This window comes from Callionymus lyra, chromosome 5 (genome assembly GCF_982586985.1).
Source record: "Callionymus lyra chromosome 5, fCalLyr1.hap1.1, whole genome shotgun sequence".
In the NCBI taxonomy this organism is placed as follows: domain Eukaryota; kingdom Metazoa; phylum Chordata; class Actinopteri; order Syngnathiformes; family Callionymidae; genus Callionymus; species Callionymus lyra.
The window spans coordinates 16,483,430-16,501,686 of NC_141822.1; the positions used below are offsets into that span (position 1 = coordinate 16,483,430).

Sequence of the window (18,257 nt, forward strand, 5' to 3'; positions counted from 1 at the left end):
GTAGTTTGTGCCGCACTTTGCATCCCTTATGGCAAAGTTTGTGTTTTATGGTAAGCCGGGGAGCGTCGGTGTAGATGAATCGGCAGAGCCTCTCAAAGCAAGGTAAAGTTACCAAAGAAAACATGGGATTTACAGACGAACGTACTGATAAATATATACACAAAGTAGTCAATTAGGGGAAGACAACTGTTACTATTTAAATACATGCATGTTAAATTATTTATACACTTGTGTATCTATTGTTATTTGGCTAACGAAACAACTAGAAATAATAGTAGAACATCTTTTATCAGGTTACTTTCTAGAAAGTGGAGATTATATACTGCCAAAGTAAGCTATGAAGGTGAGCGACATGTTTTTTTCTGACTATAGAAGTGGACCGGACCTCAAGTGGTTTGGTTTGGATCGTATGGGTGTTTATGATTCAAATATGTAAGTAAGTAAGTAAGTAATTTTTATTTATATAGTGCTTTTCCAGACCAGGGTCACAAAGCGCTTAAACAATCAAAACAATATTCAATAAAATATATACTTTAAAGGTCAAGATAAAACTGATAACACAACAGGAGTTCCAGAAAATCAAGGAAAAGCCTGAACAAATAAAAACGTCTTAAGATGTTTCTTGAAGGAGTCAGTAGATCATCAAACACAGAGTGAGAGGAAGATTTTTCCAAAGCCTAAGAGCAACAGCCTGAAAGGATTTCTCTCCTCTAGTCCTGAACCGTGTTCGAGGAACCATCAGTAGATTCTGATCCACAGACCTCAGAGCCCGAGCTGGGGTGTAAGGCTGGATCAAATCAGTGATGATACACAGCAAGACATATCCAAGCAATTGTTATGGTTTATTAAACATAAAACATAGGTTATCTTAACTAGCTGATCATTCCTAGAGTCTAGAGTAATGTATCATAGTACAACTGTCAATGCCCAAGAAATCTAGATTGAGTTGAGTGTTGTGACGATGGATAGTTTACATTTATATCAACTGATAACAAGAAGGTCGAGTCAAAAGATGAGTCAAAAAAGAAGAGTTGAATCTTCCTCAGATCACCTTGAGGTCAAGCCCCTTTAGTGGCTCCCTGCATAGAAACTTTGACTATGAACTCGAGCTGGTTGACAGATTGATGAATACAGATCCAGCTGCTGCCGAAGTAGCGTGAGAGGAGACAGAGGAGCGAACAGACGGCGAGCAGAGGAGATGAGGAGCGCGCCATGCAGACTGATAAAAGACCAAAAGAGCTTCTGGAGGGGTAAAGAAGAGGACAGGATCAGACTGACAAAAGAGTCTGTCACGGTTCAAAAGGAGTTGTTGTCAGACAATAGAGGAGGAAAGCAGCGAGCACAAGCGCCGTATAAAAAAAATACAGAGTCTTCAGTTACAGAAACCCACATGAAAGTAAACACATGAGCTGCGAGCCCAGTTGAAACCAGCTTGTATGTCGCAAACCGAGACGCTCGTTTCATTTTTGTTTTTGATTTCATGGCTGTCAGGCCAGCAGAGATAACCAGTCGCTCCTCATGTTGATGAAGCCTTCATCCATCATCAACACTTTGATCCCATTTTTTGTGGCGACGTCTGAGTGCACATGTGCCACTTATGTCAACGTGATCCTTCTACAGCTCTAATATAAATATTCACACTTGAAGTCGTCAAGCTGCAACAACAAAGACACACGGAAGCGTTTCATGTTGTTGTCGAAACACTTTAGGGTCATCTGAGAGTTCGTGGTGACAGCTCCACTTGATATCTTTATGTAACCTGAGAAAAAATAAATCTAGAGGTTTGAGAGGGATCGGGGGACGTCAGCGAATGAATCATCACATATCACAGTCTGCTTCAGAAAATCGTTGACGCACAAAGAGCGAGCGCCAAAGAGAGGAACTTCATCACAGTGAAGCCGACGGAGGTGAGAGAAGAGAAACTTCCAGAAACCACGATGCATTGACTCCGTTTGAAAATTTAAAATTATTCCAGATTTCATTAAATGAGTAGCTCAGAGCCAAGGATTATAAAGCATGCGGTGCCATCTAGTGGCCTTTTAAAATGAAGCCACCGTATCATGATGCCTCATCAGCTGTTTCATGAAGCCTCATCAAAACATCTCGAGTTTCAAAGATCATGAATTTGGAAATATACAAAAGTGACATTATGCACTGACTGCTTAAAAGTAAATGATTAACATGAATTATTAAGAACCTTAATAACATAAACAGAATTACTTACGTACGGCTCACATTACCTCCATAAATGACATACACTTGACTTGACATAAATAAGGAAAGCATGACAAAGTAACTCAAGTATAAAATAAATATTGTGTTTAGTGAAATAGAAAAGTATGATTAAGAGGTAAAAATAGTAGAAACTGTTCTTCTCTCAACTTCTCCAAGTCTCTATAATATCTTGTATAATCAACTGAAAACTCTTTAAATACAGACGCTAATTGTTGGTTACTTTTGAAAAAAATATAGATAATATTATAAATAGAAATATAATAGAAATAGAAATAAAATCGTTTTACTGTGAATAATTATTTGATTTAAGTTTAAGAAAATGTATTACAACAAATTAAAATTATTTGTTGAAGTTGAAAAGTATCCAAATGAATGTGTATGACGAATGCAAAAATTGTATTGTATTACATTTTTTATTTTAAAGGAAAAACTTACAGATACACTGAAAAATAAAGTTCATAGAATACACTCCACCTGCAGTTGTTGTTCTGATACATACTTATATCAAAAACGATGATTATTTTTCGTGGTAGCAGTACAGAAATAAGAACTACTGTACTCATGATGGACTCTAATAATAATAATAATAAATAATAATAATTAATCTCAGGAGTTTAATCTACGTTCTCTCGTTCGTGCTGACGTCACGTGCCCTGGCCTGTCACCTAGATCAATGACGTGTCAGAAAAGTGCCGGAAGCTTCAGCAATATCCAAAATGGCTTATCAAACCTTACACCAGGAATATTTACAGATTCCTGTGGTGACGAGAGCTTACACCACCGCGTGTGTTCTTACTACTGCGGCTGTGGTGAGACTGTACCTCCGTGTACTCGCTGCGCGGGTCAGAACTGTAGTACTATTTATTTGTAACGTCAGAACTAGAGGAGTCTTGTCAACAGGACACGTGTTTTTATGGCAACCCAGCAGGGACAAATTACAGCACAGTCGCAAACACTTCTGTTCTACAGCAGTGGTTTTGCGCTTTTTAAAAATAAAAAAAAAAGTGTTAATATGTCATGCTTGATCGTGTTAATTTAATATAAGACGATAAGATAAACGAATTCATGAGTCATTAAACTAATGTGCTTATATCCGGGGCTTCAAAAACAGCCCTATTGGTGACACCTAGTGGTGCAAAAACACAGAAATAAACATTCACAACTTTCGATTAAGGAATTTAATTAACATGTTGTTTTCCTCCACAGCAACTAGACATTATCACCCCTTTCCAGCTGTACTACAATCCACACTTAATAATAAAGAAATACCAGGTGAGATTCGTTTATAGATGTATTGTTGTGCAGATGACATTCACAGTGTTCGACATCATATATATTGTGTATATATACAATTTGTATTCATATGGGAGTTTATATATTGGTCATTCATAAGGTAGCTGTGTAGAAATGTGTCTTTTGTTTGTTTGCTTCATTTTAATGTTTTGCATTTGTTTTGCATGTGCACATTTGTGTTAAAAATGTTCAAAATAAATGTATTAATTCACTCATTCATTCAAAATAACATGTTAAAGTAATGTAAACTTTAGGTGCTATATTTTTTGGTTTACTTTCTTTTGTCTCTACAGATATGGCGACTCATAACAAACTTCCTGTTTTTTGGACCAGTTGGGTTCAATTTCCTGTTCAATATGATATTTTTGTATCCTTTCACGACACCTGGTGTCGGTCTAACTACGAAGAAGTGCAGATGGCAAGAGTATTTCTCCTTAACCGTGTGACTCCAGGTATAGATACTGTCGCATGCTCGAGGAAGGATCTTTCAGAGGACGGACGGCCGACTTTGTCTTCATGTTCCTCTTCGGTGGACTTCTCATGACTGTATCCTTCTCAAAGAAGTTTCCCGCCCAAAACTTCTATAATCATCAAGTTTCTGAATATTTTGTTCAGTTCTTTAACGTCTTTTCAGATTTTTGGAACATTTGTGAGCGTAGTGTTCCTGGGTGAGGCCTTCACTATCATGCTGGTATACATATGGAGTCGAAGGAACCCAAACGTCCGCTTGAATTTCTTCGAGCTAAATTTTAATGCACCTTCTCTACCCTGGGTGCTGATCGGATTCTCCTTGTTGCTAGGCAACTCCATCATCGTGGATCTTTTAGGTATTAATATTGAAAAGTATTTCGTAGTTTAATAAAAAAAAAAAAAACGTATCATGTTTGTGTTGTTTTAAGGTATTGCTGTCGGTCACGTGTACTTCTTCCTGGAGGATGTATTTCCTAACCAGCCAGGAGGAGGGAGATGGCTCAAGACTCCATTGTTCTTGTACGTTTTTACATCATCTCAGAGATTTTTCAATCCGTGTTGAACTCTACATCCAAGTTCTTTGTCACGTCTGTTTCACAGAAAGATGCTGTTCGACACACCAGAGGAAGATCCGAACTATAATCCGCTGCCTGAGGAGCAACCAGGAGGATTCGCCTGGGTTGACGGACAGCGCCTTGATGGCTGAACAAGTCCCGAGATCATTCATGATTGATGGCTCGCATATGTGGACACAGTCTTTGAACATGGTGGTTTTATTCTATATGAACAGGGAATACCTCGTCAGCAAGGACATTTTCTGGAGATCCACACATGTTGAATTTATTTTTTTGATGAACTCATCCTCAAATTTGTCACCACTTTGATGTGTTTTAAGTATTGATTTTCACAAACTAGTTATGTTTTTTACATAAGGTGAACCAAGACCTGATGCACTGTGAGTCGGTCTGAGGTGAATCCTTCGCTATTGCTACCTGCTGCATTGATGTAGTTATTTTTTTGTATCATTTTGGAAGAAAAAAATATTTGATTCTGCGTTTAGAAAATAAAAGTTTGCTCCGAATGTTAAACTGATATTTGTCTGATGAGTGTTTTTCCAAACGGTCTCTACCACAAGATCATGTTGACAATGTTTTTCACAATCATTTACTGCTTGTTAATCACAGACAAGCCAAAGATTTTGTGTATCTTAAATTTACTATTCAACATACTTTACTTATAACAAACTTTTGTGAATTTAAGGTATATTTATATGCATTCAAAGTGAACTCAAAGATAATAAAACACTTAAAGAACTGACAATATTATTTGATTAAAAACAAAGATATTAATACAAAGTCTTAATGTTAATAGGCCTGAGCCAATCTAGGCAATAAATTGCATAGTAGTTTCTATCCTCGTGACATTTTTTTTTTTATTTACTCCTTGAATGGAGATAAAGCCATTTTAATGCATGTTGTGGTATTATATGCAGTACATTTCGGTGTATTATAAGTTTTATTCTGCTCACTTCAATTGTGTGAGAAAGGCTTATGATGTTTGTGCAGAAAAGTTTGAAAGTGGAAGAAGAAAAAAAAGGAATATTCGGAAATTAATTTTGGCTTTTTTGATTTTCTCTTACAACATCTTATTATTTCGTTATTTTATTCAAACCCATTGAAAGGCTTTTCTGGTCATAAATCTTGTACAAACTAGACTTGCTTGTTTTGTTCAGTAACAAATGATGTAGCACACTGATTCATTAATCAATTTAAAATATTTTACACTGATTCATTAATCAGTGTAAAATATTTTAAATTGTTTGTATTTTTTAATTCAAATATTAATCAGTTATGAGCTTTTTCAGCAGCTTCCCTTTTCCCAGACTTCCCAGTCAAGGTAAACTTCTGGGTCATCCTTTAATAAATGGAGCTTTTACTGCGCTGCCAAGAGTTCATGATAAATAAACAGTTGGTAAATATTTACAGATCTTTCAACTGGGATTGGATTTTAATTTTGTTATGGAAGTGAGTTCAAGGTGACACAAGATTGATAGATTATAACCTAGGACAAGCAAAAGTCAATGAAATGAATATAATATTAACAATCAGGGTTCGTTCATCTTTTCATCTAATGGAAAACTTGTAAAAACCTGTACCAACAACAGGTGAAGGAGCTGAACAGACAATTACTACAGATGTCAGAGCAGCAGTGACAGTGGTTTGTCACATTGTTATTTTCTATAAATTATTTCAATATAAATAAAACAAGTAAGTAAGTAAGTAATTTTTATTTGTATAGCGCTTTTCCAGACCAGGGTCACAAAGTGTTTAAACAATCAAAACAATATTCAATAAAGTATATACTTTAAAGGTATATACTCTCTCCTCTGGTCCTGAACCGTGTGCGTGGAACACAGACCTCAGAGCCCGAGCGGGGATGTAAGGCTTGATCAGATCAATGATGTAAGGAGGAGCCTGACCATGAATAGATCTGAAAGTAAGAACCAGAATTTTAAAGTTGATCCTGAAAGAAACTGGAAGCCAGTGAAGAGTTTAAGGATCGGAGAAATGTGAGTTCTTCTACTTGAGCGTAATTCGAATCCTTAAATTATTGTTATATTAGTTGGTGTGCCCAGTCGATCTAATATTTACTCACAATGTAAAATCTATAAAAGTTATTGTAAAAAAAAAAAAAAAGTACTCTTTTTTTCTATAAAGTAATGTCAAAACCACCTGTGTTGTGTGTCGAAAATATTGTTATATTTATCCATAAATGTCTGTGATTAACTGTTTTTACAAATACATGTAATTGACTTTTATTTATTTATTTATTTTTTATTTGTGGTTCTCTACCGTGATCGTGATCTGAGAGGTCTACTCCGGGTACACCACGGTGGATGACGAAAAAAACCAACCGAACGCGCTCAGGAATCCACGTTGCCTTCTCCATTGACGTCACGAGTCACGTGGCCCGTACCTCGTTCAGTGACGTGTCAGAAAAGTGCCGGAAGCTTCTCCTTGTGTATCCAAAATGGCTTATCAAACCTTACAACAGGAATATTTGCAGATTCCTGTCGTGACCAGAGCCTACACCACCGCGTGTGTCCTTACTACTGCAGCCGTGGTGAGACTCGACCTCCGTGTTGCTCGCTGCGTGGGTTCGGAACCGGACTCGGGTGGATTTACGAGAGAGGAAGGGGCTTCTTGTAGCTGCTAGCCCCTGGATAGCCGAGCCGCTAGCAGCGAGAGCAGCCGCTGCTGGAACCGGTTGAATGTTTTTAATGGCTTTAATATTTTTTTTGTATCGAAGTGTTAGTTATCAATAGTAGTTCGTTTGTTATTTAACACTTTTAAAAAAATCAAAAATGTTTAGTTACTAACATGTTAGAAACTACACTCATTTGATTTAATTCGTAAATAATAATGCAGTATAGCTAACTAGCCAGTAGCTAAAATGATAACAGTAGAAGGTTAGCTTCACTAGATGTTTAATATGAGATGGAAATAAATGAGATCAATGTCTAAAAGTTTTGTCAGGAATTGCTGTCAAATGAATCTCAGTGTAAAACCTATCAATAAAACAATTAAACAATTTCCCGAAGGAGACCTCCTGAGGGATCAATAAAGTCTTACCTTACCTTATAATACAATAAGACGTGTTTTAATGTTAGTTCAAGACAGTAATTGATCACCAAACTGTCTTTAGTTTCAATTTTGCTTCACGGAATTACCTGTTTTGTCACTGTCTTTGCTGATTTGAAAAGCTGAACTGAATAACCTGGAGTAAATTCTAGGTTTGTTTTTCCCCCATTAGAGGTTTTTAACAGCAAGTCCGCAATTCTCAGTCTTAACTTATCGAGCACATGTTCCTAAGTCAGGCGTAACCTCTTCATGTATCTTATCCAGCGTATGACCTGCTCTACCACATATGTGTCTAAACCAGTCAAAGTGTGACCCGGGGCCACATGCGACCCTTTGACTGTATTTATGCGTTGAGTTGAACATACACAAAATGTGACTTATGGCTAAAATAATTAATACATAATATTGTTATATATATATATATATATGTTTCTTAGGTCCTTTTGTTTTGGACTTTGTACCTTTTTGGTGGCGTTTTTGTGAATATTCCGTTGAGTGAATATTGAGATTATATTAAGAAAAAGGTTATTTATTTTATTCTAGTTTATCTTTTTTTCTTGTGTTTTTCTTCCAAGTTTTTCTATCCTATACGTCTTGCCTTTTTGTCTTGATGTCCCCCTCATGACAGTCACCGTGTATTAATTGGCCCCTGAGCAAATGTATACCCCTGGCATAATCCATCAGAATAAGCACAATCTTTCTAGTAACTCCAAATTAAAATGCTTATTGTTACCCAAAACCCATTGTTGGCATGCAGTTACCATCGTTTTTGTACTTTTAAATAGACCATGAAAAACGGATATATAATCAGAGCAGGTTAAAATTAGTTTTTTTTGGCATAACAGTATGACGCTAATGTGTAATAAGCATACAGTATTAAATGATGAATTATTTAAACATGTTCTTTTTCTTTACAGCAACTAGAAATTATCACACCATTTCAGCTGTACTTCAATCCAGATTTAATTATAAAGAATTACCAGGTAACCCCACGTGGATACAATACAACATTTAGTGCTGGTTTTAACGTTATATTTGTTTGTTAACGTTTCTTTTGTCTCTACAGATATGGCGACTCATAACAAACTTCCTGTTTTTTGGACCAGTTGGGTTCAATTTCCTGTTCAATATGATATTTTTGTATCCTTTCACTCCCGGTGTCGATCTAACTATGAAGAAGTGCAGATGGCAAGAGTGTTTCTCCTTAACCGTGTGACTCCAGGTATAGATACTGTCGCATGCTCGAGGAAGGATCTTTCAGAGGACGAACGGCCGACTTTGTCTTCATGTTCCTCTTCGGTGGACTTCTCATGACTGTATCCTTCTCAAAGAAGTCCAATGTTTCCCTCGTACATTTGTCATATTTTCCTGTTCTGAGTACTACTGAAATAGAGAAATTTTCAATTAGATTGTCTCATATGTGTGATTTTGTCACTTAAGAACATACATATCTATCTATCTATAATCCAGCTGCTCCTTCTCAACACTAAGTGTTGTTGTTTATAACGCGTGTCTGTTCATTTTATCAAAATTCTTTAACATCTTTTCAGATTTTTGGCACGTTTGTGAGTCTAGTGTTCCTGGGTCAAGCCTTCACCATCATGCTGGTATACATATGGAGTCGACGGAACCCAAACGTCCGCATGAATTTCTTTGGCCTTCTGAATTTCCAGGCACCTTTTCTACCCTGGGTGCTGATGGGATTCTCATTGTTGCTAGGCAACTCCATCATTGTGGATCTTTTAGGTATTCAAATATTCAACTAGTGTTTCATAATTGCATAAAAGGTAACGTATCATTTTTTTTTGTGTTGTTTTAAGGTATTGCTGTTGGTCACGTGTACTTCTTCCTGGAGGATGTATTTCCTAACCAGCCAGGAGGAGGAAGGTGGCTCAAGACTCCATCCATCATGTAAGTTTCTTGACTCTGAAGCTTCTCTATTTCACTTGTACTCGGATACGTAAGTGCAGAGTGTTTTTTCATGATCCACTCCAAGTTATTTGTCTTGTCTGTTTCACAGAAAGATGCTGTTCGACACACCAGAGGAAGATCCCAACTATAATCCACTGCCCGAGGACCAACCAGGGGGATTCGCCTGGGGGGAAGGACAGCGCCTTGACGGCTGAACATATCCGCAGATCATTCATCATTGATGGCTCACATATGTGGACGCAGTCTTTGTGATGCAGAGGGAATGAACATGGACGGTTACATCATGAGGAGAAAATCACCGATCAGCCGGGACATTTTGTGGACATCCACACATGTTGTATTTATGTTACGGATGAAGTCATCCCCAAACTCCTCAAGACGCAACTTTGATGGGCTTTAATTTTTCATGAAGACGTGGGATGGAACTCTGGATGTGGAGTCTTAAGGAACAGGTGGCGTTTCTCCACTTGTGACACAACCATACGGAACAATGGCAGCAGTTACGGATATGGAAGGAGAGGTTTTTTCATTCAACATTTTTTTAAAACGATGAATCGATCGACGTCTAAAAATGATGTGTTTTATTTATATGAATGATATGGTGTGTGGTTGCAGTGGGACAGGTACTAACAGGTTCAATTCATTTTGCTCTTTTAATACACAAGCAGCCTTACATTCGATTTCTTCTCCAGTCGGTTATGTTATATTGTTGTATTTTTTTTTATTGTTTTGAAAATATGCTTTTCTGTTGAATAAATCTGATGAAAGCAATGGAGGACCAGGTCGAATGTTTTCTTTGTTTTTATCGTTGCCATTTTGAACTGGTTTTGGCCATATTGGCTAAAGTTCTAATACACTTTTCATTTAGAAGTCGATGTTGTTGGAAATGATTGCAGTTTGTCGAGAAAATACTCACATGAGGTATACATTTTTCCTCATTGTATCCTTTTTATAAAATGCATTTTAAAAGAAATATAATATTCCAGTATGATTGACCTCCTTCTTAACTTGGAGCGACAGAGGGCGCCACTGTTCCTCGTATATTAAGTTGTTCGTCAAATAGAAAAAAATAAACCAATGTTTTTTTATTTGAACCTGTCAAATTTCATTCATTTTTATTTTTCATTATTATAGATTTTATTCATCGCATCTTTTCACCCGTAGGCTTCAATCTTTTTTGAGTGTGTGATTTCCTACCCCTTTTTACAGCCATTGAACGCACCTCTGGAGAGGACGGCTAGCCTGGTTAGCCGTGTAGCGACACACCGCAAAGATGCAGTTAGCTCTAAGTAAAACGTTTGGCCAGAAACCAATAAAATTCCAACTCGAGGAAGAGGGGGACTTTTACATGGTTGGATCGGAGGTTGGTGCCTATATTTCATGGACGCATTCATACACGAATTTAATGTTTTAGCATTTTTCGCGGCTAATTTGTTAGCATGTGAGCGTCCAACGGTGGCTACACAACAAAGAAATGTCCCCAGTAAACCAAGTTGATCTACACTAGTCACAAAAACGTATTTTAATGGTTGGCACTGCTTCGTGTTAGATCTAGCTTTTGTTACATCTATGCAACATTTGGTCTTAAAATTAAAATCGTTAGCGAAGCTAAAAATGATCAAATCGTCATTTTTGCTGATTTATGTTGTTTGTTTTTATGAACAAACTCAATAAAAGACAATCTATGTATATATAAACTAAATAGTGGCTATTTATGTGTCTACAATGTGTCATTTGTCTATATATATATTTCAGATGCATATACATTATAATCAGATGTCCAGTTATCATTTTTGAAATGTAAACAATGTCACATTAAAGCAAGAAAAAATGGACACACAACAATATAAATGATTGTTTACACGCTGTGTTTGGTTATTAAACATATATGACCTAATAACTTTTTAGCAATTGTTATAACTCATAACAATGTCAATGTATTTTCCAGGTGGGCAACTATTTGCGTATGTTCAGAGGTTCTCTGTACAAGAGGTATCCGTCTCTGTGGAGGAGGTTGGCTTCAGTGGACGAGAGGAAGAAGATCGTAGCATCGTCTCATGGTGAGTGTCTTCTGTCTAGTTTTGACAGCTACAACTTAAGGTTTGTTATTCTCTCTTTCCTCTTTCATTTCAATGTTTATCCATAATCTGCTGTTTTTAGAATCAACTTCAATCTTATACATAATCACAACTTGTTGTTAGACATCCTTATCTTATTCTACATTTATATTAGTCCTCAGAGATGAACATTAATGAGAGCAGAATGAGTGCACGAATGCTCCTACCCAGGTGGAAAACAAATAGACTCAAGGACTCATTCATTCCTCAGGCTATTAAATTGTACAATTCTGAGTTCGGGGGCAGGAGTGGAGTGAAAGTATCTAAATGTTCTGTTCTATGTTAGTCTTTGTATCCTTTTGTCTTTGTTATTTTTCTTTGATCTATGTTCTTTGTCTTTATCTTTAGACTTAGATTGTATCATCTTGATCTTTCTCTTTATGTTCTTCTTATTATTTGATTTTGATTTTTTGATTTTTTTTAAATATTTAAATATTTTTTTGATTTTTATAAAAAAAATGCTGTATGTATTGGCTATTGGAAAAAAACAATTTCAATAAAGTTTTACCTTACCTTATTAACTACATCATCATCAATCGACGGGTAAATGGTGAAACTACTAAAACACGTTAGCAGAAACTAGGGGTTGCTTTAAAGTACCTGTAATAACTAATGAATCACAAGGCACTAAATAATTTTGTAAGAAAATGTAAAAGAAAAAACAAAAAAATGGTTTCACAAAGATGTTGATACTAAAATAATATCTAAACAAAGCCAGTACTGAGTTCAACAAGGTCCACATTTGTAAATGACATAAAATTAAATTGTTATTTGTTCTCACATGATTTAAATAGTGAACACGTTTGAGCATACGTTAAATGTGTTAATGAGTTAAAATGAGATGTTCTCATACTTCTTACTGTGTTCTTTTGAAACTTGTTTGTGTGATGTACTTCTGTGATTTGTCAAATGATCTCGAAATGTTTCTGTCTCGTAAAAATGAACAATTTTTTTTGAAGTCCTGATTATTGATTTACACATTCAACATTTGTCTCCGTCTCTGCAGCGACTAGTGTCACACTCTTGAAGGCGTCAGAATGTGAAGAAATCTTTGACGGGAATGATGAGAAATACAAGGCAGTGTCCATAAGCACAGAGCCCCCTTCTTACCTCAGGTATTTATTTCACTACTTTTATTTTATTTATTTGTTTATTCTGTTGCTATATACCTTGATATTATATTCATTAATAGGATTTGTCTACTGTATGGCTCTATGATCTGAGCAGATTTCATGACTTAAAAAAATTGACATGGTATTTTTTTTCCTTCTCAAAGGGAGCAGAAATCAAAGAAGAGCAGCCAGTGGGTTCCAACTCTGCCCAACAGCTCTCACCACCTCGATGCAGTGCCTTGCTCCACCACCATCAACCGCAACCGAATGGGTCGTGACAAGAAGAGAACCTTTCCACTCTGGTATGAAAGAGACATTTATAGTTTATATGTTTCCGTTCTGGCAATTGTCCAGACAGATTGTTGTATCCAGACCACAGAACAATGTTCAAACACGAGCTTCTCTAGCAAGCTTTGCAAAAATCACAGTGCGTCTTATAATTGAGTATGCCTTGTGTAATAATTGTGGTTTCCTTACTGACTTTAAAGCAAATTTATGTGAAACACAGCCTCAAAGATCTGTTGTTAAGCTGCACCACAAAGCTCCATAGAAGACCTTATCATTATTATTTTGCCTTATAGTACAAAAAATGATCTTACCACTAACAATGTGTTTTTTTCTTGCATATTTAAACTTCAGCCACATTTTATTGCTGAATCAAACAGAATGTTTTTTGCATTTCAGCTTTGATGATCACGATCCTGCTTTGATCCATGAAAATGCTGCTCAGTTGGAGATGCTGGTTCCCATCCGACTAGACATGGAAATAGAGGGACAGAAACTCCGAGATGCCTTCACATGGAACATGAACGGTACAGACCAGCAGCAGCAAACGTTCAAGATTGTGTGCCTAACTTTCCTCGCTCATATTTTCCCACAGAGAAACTTATGACTCCAGAGATGTTTGCAGAGATTTTATGTGACGACCTGGACCTGAATCCTCTGGCCTTTGTTCCCGCCATCGCCTCAGCCATCCGTCAGCAGATAGAGTCTTATCCCACTGACAGCATTCTGGAAGAGCAGGCGGACCAACGGGTCATCATTAAGGTTTGTTTTTTTATTATTATTTTGCTTCTTTTTAACGTTTCGCTTTCGCATGTCATTTATAAACACAGTGATCAATCACTGTCACAAGATGTAATAACTCAAGAGTTGTAATTGTCATGATGCAGCATATAGAAATGCTAAATAACAGAATTCTGTAAAGACTCCACCATTAGACAGTACTCAGAACACAAAGAAAAGAGAAAAAATAGAAAGTGTCATTGTTGATTAGTGTCAGGCAGTGTAGACGAGTATCAAAGTGCACTAAAAGCAAAGAGTCAGTCTGAGTCAGCAGGGCTGTTAAATTAGAAGTAATAAAACATTAATGCTAATTCCAAACTCGGAAATTAATAAAAAATAAAAATAAATTAATAAAAGTATTTAATTCCCTTTTTTTCATGTTAAATATTGTCAAATTACAACTTCACTTTTAGTTTTAGCCCACGTTCACGAGTAATTAAAAAATGTTTTTAATTTAATTAAATCATTTTGTGTTCTATTGTACTTCCACAACACCACAAAACAATCCTGTTTTTTAAGTTACTGGCATTAAATATTTTCAGATTCTACTGATTTTCCCCTTTGACAATAAAAACATATTGGCCAAAAAAATCAATCAAATAGCTTCCGTGTTTTACCATCATCATTTTAGAATGATGTTCGCTCAAATGAAAACAAGAAAAAAGAGACATAAACTCACTTTTCTTGGGTTTAACGTTTCACATCTAAACCCATCAGTCATTTTTAGTTCTGCAGCATTGATTCCCAAAATATATTTTGAAACGCTGTTGAATAATATATGTTATAACAACACTTTCTGTCACATTAAAATGTATTTAAAGTATGGATTGTTCGCATATTTGATGAGTCAAGTTTTCCAGTTTTACTTCTTACCAGAGCTGGCAACATGAGCAGCACCGTTAAACAGCCATACAAGTGAATGATGAAACAGTTAAAAACCTTTTAGACCAACATCCTACACCTGCCAATCCTGACAAACATTTCCCTGAACTTTTAAATGTAATCCCTTAATTTATATTTCAATCCAGCTCAACATCCACGTCGGCAACATCTCCCTGGTGGACCAGTTCGAGTGGGACATGTCGGAGAAGGAGAATTCCCCCGAGTCGTTCGCTCTGAAGTTGTGCTCCGAGTTGGGCCTGGGTGGAGAATTCGTCACCACTATTGCCTACAGCATCCGCGGTCAGCTGAGCTGGCACCAGAGGACTTATGCGTTCAGGTACGTCACACGTCGTCGGCTTATTTTCTCAAATATTATTCTACTGTGTCAGTTTATATGCGTCTCAGAATGTTTATTGGTTTTATTATATTCATCTTCTTGCTGTTCTTAATGAGTCATCTTGAACTGAATGATCTTAGATTTTAAAAAATTCTGCTCTTATATAAAGCACTTTGTGACTCGTGTCGGTGTCAAAGCTGCTTTAGAAATGATCATAATAAAACATTTATGATTCCAGCGAGAACCCCTTGCCCGCGGTCGAGATCGCGATCCGTAACACGGGAGAAGCAGACCAATGGTGCCCCCTACTGGAGACCCTCACTGATGCCGAGATGGAGAAGAAGATCAGAGACCAAGACAGGAACACGAGGTGAGAGACTGAGACACATTAATTATTTGAAATTGATCTAGATTTCACTAGATTTTGTGGGAAATAAAGGACTTTATTTACAACTCATACATAGTGTTATTTTGCCTTCACTTGTCTAAGTATTTGACTCCAAGAAGTGACGTGATCATTTATTCAGCACAAGCTCAGACATAAATGAGTTCGGCGAATGTCAGCGTGCTGAGTCAGCGATTAATTCCTTTCCATTGTTTTGTTCCATTCATTTTTAGGCGCATGAGACGTCTGGCCAACACCGCTCCATCCTGGTAGGGAGCTCTGGACACGACAACAGATGCTCTGGAGATCACAACTAAGGGTGACACACATGCCAGTCATTTATACGGCACCTGGACATTTCTCATAAAAATCCATTCACCTACTCACACGCCTCACGTCAGGTTTTTCCGTTTCCGTCTGGACCAAGTGATAGCAGGTAAAATAGATGATGGTGTGTCTCGTTACGACGTCATAATTTTTACACTACATGTCATTCCGAAAAATCCGTTACAGTTCATCAGATCCAACACTGACGTCTCTCTTAGCTATAATAGGAAGTGCCTGGTTAGCATGATGGCAGCTTTGAAAACCGTTTGTTCACTTTTTTTAGGGTACTTTGTTACATGAACGGCCACTTTGAACCACATATGCAGGCTGCTGTTCTGTTTAATCCACCACATGGTTGGGATTTATCAGCTCGCGCTCCATCGTTGTGTCTGTGTGAACGTATGACGGTCAAAACATTCTCAGCACTGTTGTTCCTTCCGGTTCTAACAACTGTCTAATAGAAAGTTCAAGTCCTTTAAAAATGCATGAACTTTTCTTTTGATATTGTCAAAGCGTCCAAAATATAATCACAAGTTTGGATGACCTTAAAAAGAAAAGTGGTGGACCAGGATGGGTTTTTTGTTTTGGTATCTATAGAACCACAGCTGTTACATTTGAAGGATGATGGAATCTGTTAGAAGTGTATTTGTCCTCATATGAATGTTAACGGTCTTGAAGAAGTGTACGATCATGACTAACAGCGGCTCAGATGAAGTTTTTTGGCATCTTCTTCTTTTTTTTTCAGTAAATTGGCTCGCATGCTTAAGAGGTCATGACAAACTAGGGTCACACGTGATGTGTATTCATTTACAGTGTTTCTTTTTGTACACAATGACTTTGTTTTTATTAAAAATAAAACATGTAAGACAAGCATTTTCATTCGTCTCTAACTGGGGTGCCAGGGGGCCAAAATCTTTTAGAATAGGAAGTAGGAGTTGTCATTCTTTGACGCTCAATGTATCTTAATCCTTCACCAAATTCTACTTTAACTAGTATTGTTGTCCCTTATCCTTTATATGACAACATATCCATCTATATCAACATTAATATTAATCTACTAATATAGACAAACGGGTTGGATTTTGCCCTCGATAAACACAGTGATGCGACTTTCGAACATTCTGACAGATCTTTGAGCGTCAAATTGGTTCAAGTCGATTTTTGAAAAATGTAAGGATTTTTGGTGCGCTGTATAGTCTTAATATGTTCTGTGTTTTATCTGTGATGTTGGCAACAATTTGGTAAATATTTGAAATTCTACAACAATAATATAGTGGGTATATAGGGGGACTTTGATAGGCAGGATTTGACAAACCGTAGATTCAATTTTCAATTCAATTTTATTTCATAGAATCGCCTTCATGTTACCGGTTACACAACTGTTAGAAGCTTCGGTTACACATGTTGAAAGAAATGCACACGGTTAAAACATGGAAAACAATGTTTCATAAGAATAACGTCGCAGGTTTGAATCCAGCTTCTCTATGTCCTTTCAAATAGTGTGATTTATTTATGTTATACATTCGCCTTTGTAGGTTTCAAATGGGTGCCCCTGATTTCTCTCACTATGATGAACCGGCATTTTCGTTTTAAATATCCAAGTACCTCTTATCCAAGTATCCGGGATATTCTGCAGCACTCCTGGAACTCGCAAACAAATGAACTACTGAGAAAAAGTCAAAATTCTGGCAGGTTCAATAAAAACATTGCAAGTGTACAACGTGGTAAATGAAAGGAATGCGTTTCCTGTGGATTGTTACTTGTCCTCTTGGGAAAATGTGTCGTTGCATTTCCGTCATGATCATTCTTTTGTTTCAGAAATTACAACCTTCTATGTGGTTGATTTGAATCCCTACAGCGGATGAGAAACCTCAAAGCCAGACACCCTGTTATTTTTTTTTAACAAACAGACCTGCAAATTCATGCAGGTGTTCCGTGGAAAGGTTTATGTCTGAAGGATTTTTTCCTTTAGCAAATAGACAGTAACTTCATTGAAGAGTTTGACTTTGATTTGGAGTTATTTTGTGGTAACTTCAGAGCCAGGAGGCAAATGTTTGTACGTCAATCAACGGCTTTTTCTACTTGGCACAGGCAGTCGTGCCATGTCTGCATTTCTTTCATAAACGTCCAGGTGGGCAAAAACGCATCTATACCTTTTGAAGTAGTTCTTCATTGTGTTATATCGTCCTTTATACTTACTATGTGGTTAAAATCTTTTCATATTATGTCGCTCATCCTACACAGGACAAGGTTATAAATCAAGAGTGTCGGCTTTCTGTAGCAGTTTGGAGACAAAGGGAGGTTGTACACGTGGAATATGGTGTATCTGAGGTTTATTGAGAGATTTTTAGCTGCAGTACTTTTAGAGGTGTTAGAAAATATTGATACAGCGATATATCCCAGTATCTTTGTTACACAATACTTTATCAATATTCAGCTCTATCATTTTTTATTTATTTT

General features: G+C 36.8%; 3 protein-coding genes across 3 annotated transcripts; all 3 read left to right on the forward strand.

Moving 5' to 3' along the window:
• Nucleotides 1-2,923: 2,923 nt before the first annotated feature.
• On the forward strand, nt 2,924-5,081 carry LOC148079540 (derlin-2-like). The gene is made up of 7 exons (XM_087791134.1): nt 2,924-3,044; nt 3,442-3,507; nt 3,822-3,895; nt 3,981-4,074; nt 4,163-4,355; nt 4,428-4,518; nt 4,600-5,081. The coding sequence occupies exons 1-7, from the start codon at nt 2,952-2,954 to the stop codon at nt 4,703-4,705; spliced, it is 717 nt and encodes a 238-aa protein (XP_087647260.1). The 5' UTR covers nt 2,924-2,951; the 3' UTR covers nt 4,706-5,081.
• A 1,893-nt stretch (nt 5,082-6,974) lies between these two features.
• LOC148079541 (derlin-2) lies at nt 6,975-10,347 on the forward strand. Its single transcript, XM_087791133.1, has 7 exons — nt 6,975-7,122; nt 8,558-8,623; nt 8,707-8,780; nt 8,863-8,956; nt 9,191-9,386; nt 9,461-9,551; nt 9,661-10,347. The coding sequence occupies exons 1-7, from the start codon at nt 7,030-7,032 to the stop codon at nt 9,764-9,766; spliced, it is 720 nt and encodes a 239-aa protein (XP_087647259.1). The 5' UTR covers nt 6,975-7,029; the 3' UTR covers nt 9,767-10,347.
• Nucleotides 10,348-10,802: 455 nt separating this feature from the next.
• On the forward strand, nt 10,803-16,670 carry LOC148079542 (SWI/SNF-related matrix-associated actin-dependent regulator of chromatin subfamily B member 1-like). The gene is made up of 9 exons (XM_087791135.1): nt 10,803-10,935; nt 11,521-11,632; nt 12,696-12,804; nt 12,966-13,103; nt 13,486-13,613; nt 13,682-13,848; nt 14,895-15,085; nt 15,324-15,455; nt 15,704-16,670. The coding sequence occupies exons 1-9, from the start codon at nt 10,846-10,848 to the stop codon at nt 15,741-15,743; spliced, it is 1,107 nt and encodes a 368-aa protein (XP_087647261.1). The 5' UTR covers nt 10,803-10,845; the 3' UTR covers nt 15,744-16,670.
• Nucleotides 16,671-18,257: the final 1,587 nt, after the last annotated feature.